This window comes from Rosa rugosa, chromosome 7 (assembly GCF_958449725.1).
Source record: "Rosa rugosa chromosome 7, drRosRugo1.1, whole genome shotgun sequence".
NCBI classification, from domain to species: domain Eukaryota; kingdom Viridiplantae; phylum Streptophyta; class Magnoliopsida; order Rosales; family Rosaceae; genus Rosa; species Rosa rugosa.
This window is the reverse complement of record NC_084826.1, coordinates 21,561,898-21,566,271: the sequence shown is the minus strand read 5'-3', so window position 1 is coordinate 21,566,271 and position 4,374 is coordinate 21,561,898. Positions and strand designations below refer to the sequence as shown.

General features: G+C 41.6%; 1 protein-coding gene across 1 annotated transcript; it reads left to right on the top strand.

The window, feature by feature from the left end:
* Positions 1-395: 395 nt before the first annotated feature.
* Positions 396-2,696, top strand: LOC133720777 (uncharacterized). Its single transcript, XM_062147247.1, has one exon. The coding sequence runs from the start codon at positions 1,049-1,051 to the stop codon at positions 2,306-2,308; it is 1,260 nt and encodes a 419-aa protein (XP_062003231.1). The 5' UTR covers positions 396-1,048; the 3' UTR covers positions 2,309-2,696.
* The last annotated feature ends 1,678 nt before the right edge of the window (positions 2,697-4,374 follow it).

Sequence of the window (4,374 nt, the reverse complement as noted above, 5' to 3'; positions counted from 1 at the left end):
ATTTAATTGAGACCCTGAGTTCAGTGTTTTACTTTTAACCGATTTCAACGTTCTAGACCTTTTTGTTGAACACCTAGTTGGAGAACGAGTAAAATTACTTCTTGTATATGGTCATAACATGTAATTTGACTGCAGATTTGATTAATCGGTCATCAAACCCACCAAAAATCAATCAATGACAGGCCCAAAATTTAGTTTCATGCAACATCTAAACTTCTAAAGACTTTCCAAAGCCCATTGTTGAAAGTGAAAGTACATTGTTGAAAGAGTACCAGCTTCACTTTCACTTTCAACAAGTAGAACTGAGTTTGCGGCAGAGTCTGGGGGCCACAGCCCTCATCACAGCCGTCCATCACAATAGAAAAAAAAAAAAAAAAAGTCTGGAAGGCATAGAGTGCCGAGGACAAGGATCATCTCTCTCTGGCTGGCCTCTCCTAAATTCATTGCGGTCACTCATCTCTCTCTCTCTCTCTCTCCCCTTCTCTCTGTGCACTAGATCGCTAATCAAGAGGGTCGGGTTACCCATGGCGAGTCGACTCGGGCCAAACCCACCTCTGGCTCAGTGGGTCTGCACCTCACTGCAACTATAGCTCACCCATCAACACCGTCAATTCGCAACCCAGGTCTTCGATTTTTTTTTTTTAATTTTTCTGATAATTTTGTTATTTATCAGCTTCTGAAACCCTAGATTACCCTCTAGAAATTGACACCGCAAGAACCATTGCCCTTCCAATTTGTTGACCTAAACCCAGCTTGACTTTCTGATTTTCTGGGTTACTTACAAAGGCTTCGAATTGGGTGTGTTCAATTTAGGGTTTTTGTTTCCCTTCTTTGTATCCCCATTAATATAGAGTGTTTATTTTTTATTTTTATAGTTGCATGGATTCGTTTGTATTTCTGCAATAATTAGGGTTTTGTGATTTTGGGTTCTTGAATTTGGGATCTGTGATGGCGGTTTCTTCAATTATGTGGTGGAGTTAGGGGTTTTTATCTGGGTTTGTGTAATTCTTTTTTTCCTTATCGAGTAAGCCTTTTGGGTTAGTGAGTGATGGGTGAGGAGACATCTGATGCAATGAACCTTGACCTGAATCTGGGTCCTGGTCCCGAGCCGGCTTCTGCCACCATGTCGATTGAGCCTGTGAATTTGGAGAATTGGATTGACCAGCAGCCTATTCACCAAATTGCGGAAGCTTATGGGATTAATCCATTTCGACGGAGATGGCCACAACCGGAGGCGCATAATGTTTCGTCAGAGTTGAGTCAATTGATGGTCGATTCTGGTACTTCGAGTATACTACAAGCGGGGGAGGGTAGTGTTGCTGCGGAGGAGAGAAGCAACGATGTGCCTAAAAAGTGTGAAAATATCAATGGGATTTTAGAAAATGAGACTTCAGAGGAGAAGGATGATGTTGAAAAGAGCAGTGGCAATGATGGTAGCTTTTTTGATTGTAATATTTGTCTGGACTTGGCTAGGGATCCTGTATTGACTTGTTGTGGTCATTTGTTTTGTTGGCCATGCCTGTACCGATGGTTACATGTGCATTCCGATGCCAAGGAATGCCCAGTTTGTAAGGGAGAGGTAACTCTCAAGAATGTGACTCCAATTTATGGCCGTGGGAACAATGCTCGTGAGCCGGATGACGACTCAAATCTTAAGATCCCTCTTAGGCCTCAAGCACGGCGGGTTGAAAGCTTGAGGCAAACTATTCAGAGGAATGCATTTACTTTTCCGGTGGAGGAGATGATTCGACGCCTTGGAAGCAGATTTGATTTGTCTCGGGATTTGGTTCAGCCAACAGAAGATACTCCCCGGGAAACTGCAGCAGAAAGAACAAATGGCTTGTTAAATAGGATTCTAACATCTCGAGCACTGCGCAGAGAGCAAATTCAGTTGGCACAAACTGAAATTGTAGATTTAACGCAAGACAACATTACTAGCCTTGATACAGGAGATAACCGCCGGCTTCAGTCCATGCTACTTCGAAGAACACAATCACATAGAGCAACACTTTCTTCTCTGTCATCTGCATTGAGTTCTGCTGAAAGGTTGGTGGAGGCATATTTCCATAACCATCCTATTACACCTGCAGTTAGAAATCAAGAGCCGCCTCCACCAGTTGATGACAGAGACTCTTTCTCAAGTATTCAAGCTGTTATAAATTCAGAGAGTCAAATGGACACAGCTGTGGAAATCGATTCAATGGTTTCCCTTTCAACTTCATCTTCCAGAAGAAGAAATGAAGCTTCAAGGGTTTCAGACATGGACAGTGGAGACTCCCGTGCCCCAAGAAGGAGAAGACTGAACTGAAAGCCTCTTCTTCATCTGGTCAGCACTATGTTTGAATGTGCTCTTTGCCTTTGTTTTATTAGCCTTTCCCCTGCTCAAATGCCCTTGTATTACTACTTCACTGTTTACACTCTAGGAAGTGTTCACCTTTTACTACAACTTTGTCCTTTGACATTGATGAGGTGATTATCAACTATCTGCTTGAATTATTTGTTTTTACATTATCAATGTTATGATCTTCCTTAAGGGGATTGGGTTTTTAATTGTGTGGCAAATCACAGTTGTACTCTTGTACTACTAGTAAGCTAGTTTATTGGCTCCGACTGTACATAAACTCATGAACTTCTTATGCCAACGTTCATTTGGAATAATTTTCTTTATATTCAAATAATTTCTGATCTTTGAAGTCTATGGGAGAACTCCTAGTTTCTTGTAATTTTCTTTTCGGATATTCTAGGCACATAACTTCACACACCATAATATTGATTGAATGGTAGAAAAAAGATGGATAGTCTTGAAGCTACGATTATGGCCAATCCCCGTCATGAGTTGCTGAATATTAACATGAATCAAATTATCAACTCAAAACTTCCAGTTGACAATTTCCGGTGCATTCAGATATCCCCCTTTCATAATCCGTTGTCCATGTTATTTTAATTTGCTATTTATGTCATTGATCTTGGTTTGTCAAGAACATCGTCATCTCGACTAATTCAGGAAGCCAACAAACTGTTGGGTGATTCTAACATTTCCTTTATCAATTCTACCAACTGTTGTTATGCTTAGGAAAACTCAGAGGGAAGCTAATGTTTAGCTACCTACTTAAATCGTGAAGTTTGTATTTGTTTCCATCATAGTCCATCCATCGCTATTTCTTAGGGCTGGCATTTTGGGCCGAATGGGTTGAACCAGCCGAAGTTCGAACTTGGCCAAACCGTGTTGGGCTGAAATCTCGGCCTGCCGACTTTTCATCTCGACTGAGCCACATCGATTGGATCATTCAGCTTGGCTACGGTATGCTATACTGGATACTGTTAGTATACCGTACTGGCCGTATAGTAGGTTTACATATCGAAAAATATACATAAATGTATAACATTGTGTAAGAAGCAGTCCATCCTTTGCTCTACGCCTGGGCACGGGCCGAGCCCAATATGGATTTTACAGGGCTAGGGACCAAGCTTGATATCTCGGGTCAGGTTCAAATTTCGTTTTCTAGCTTCAGGGACCGATATGGCTCGGACCATTAATAAACAGGCCGGTCCTTTGGGTTTTTCGGGCCCAATTTCATAATTGAAAATTTTTGAGAAATTTTGCATTTCGGGCATGTTCATCACTTCCAAACTAGCAAATTTAGCTTGCTGCCATCACTTCATCCCTACAATACCAAAAAAATAAAAACCAATTCACAAAAAGCTGGCAACCAGTCCACAATCACAAATCTGGTTCAATAACATTTTCATCAAGCTCGCCAACAATCTTTGATGAAAAGGCAATCCAACAAACTATCACCCAGATATTACGGCCCATTCAAAATCACTGTAAGGATTGGAAAGTTGGCCTATAGGCTTGATGTCCCTAGCCATTCCAGCATTCACCCAGTGTTCCTTGTTTCTCTCCTTAAGAAGAAGGTTGGCGACAGTTCAAACATCTCCCAGACTCTTCCTCCAATTGATCAGATTGGTACTATCACTTGGTACCCAGAAGCTGTTCTCGATATGCAAGTGGTTCGCTTGAAGAAAAAGAACATCACGCAATGGTTAATCAAGTGGTCTGGGCTGCCTACAGATGACACTACTTGGGAGCTATGAAGCATGGATACATTAGAAATCCTACTATGGTGTATCGTACCCGTATCTGATATTGATACGGGTTGGAATCGCGTTGGGTGCGTATCTAAGACCCTCCTGGTGTATCGTTGACTATGTAGTGCTGTTGACTATGTTGATACGTCTTGGATACGCGCTGACATGTTTTTGGATACGTTTTGGGAGTATTTTTGATAATTTGTTATCAATTAAAACCTAAAAAACATCACAGCCGTACTTCTCTCTGAGTTCTCTCTTGGCGTCTTTCTGCTTGGCTTC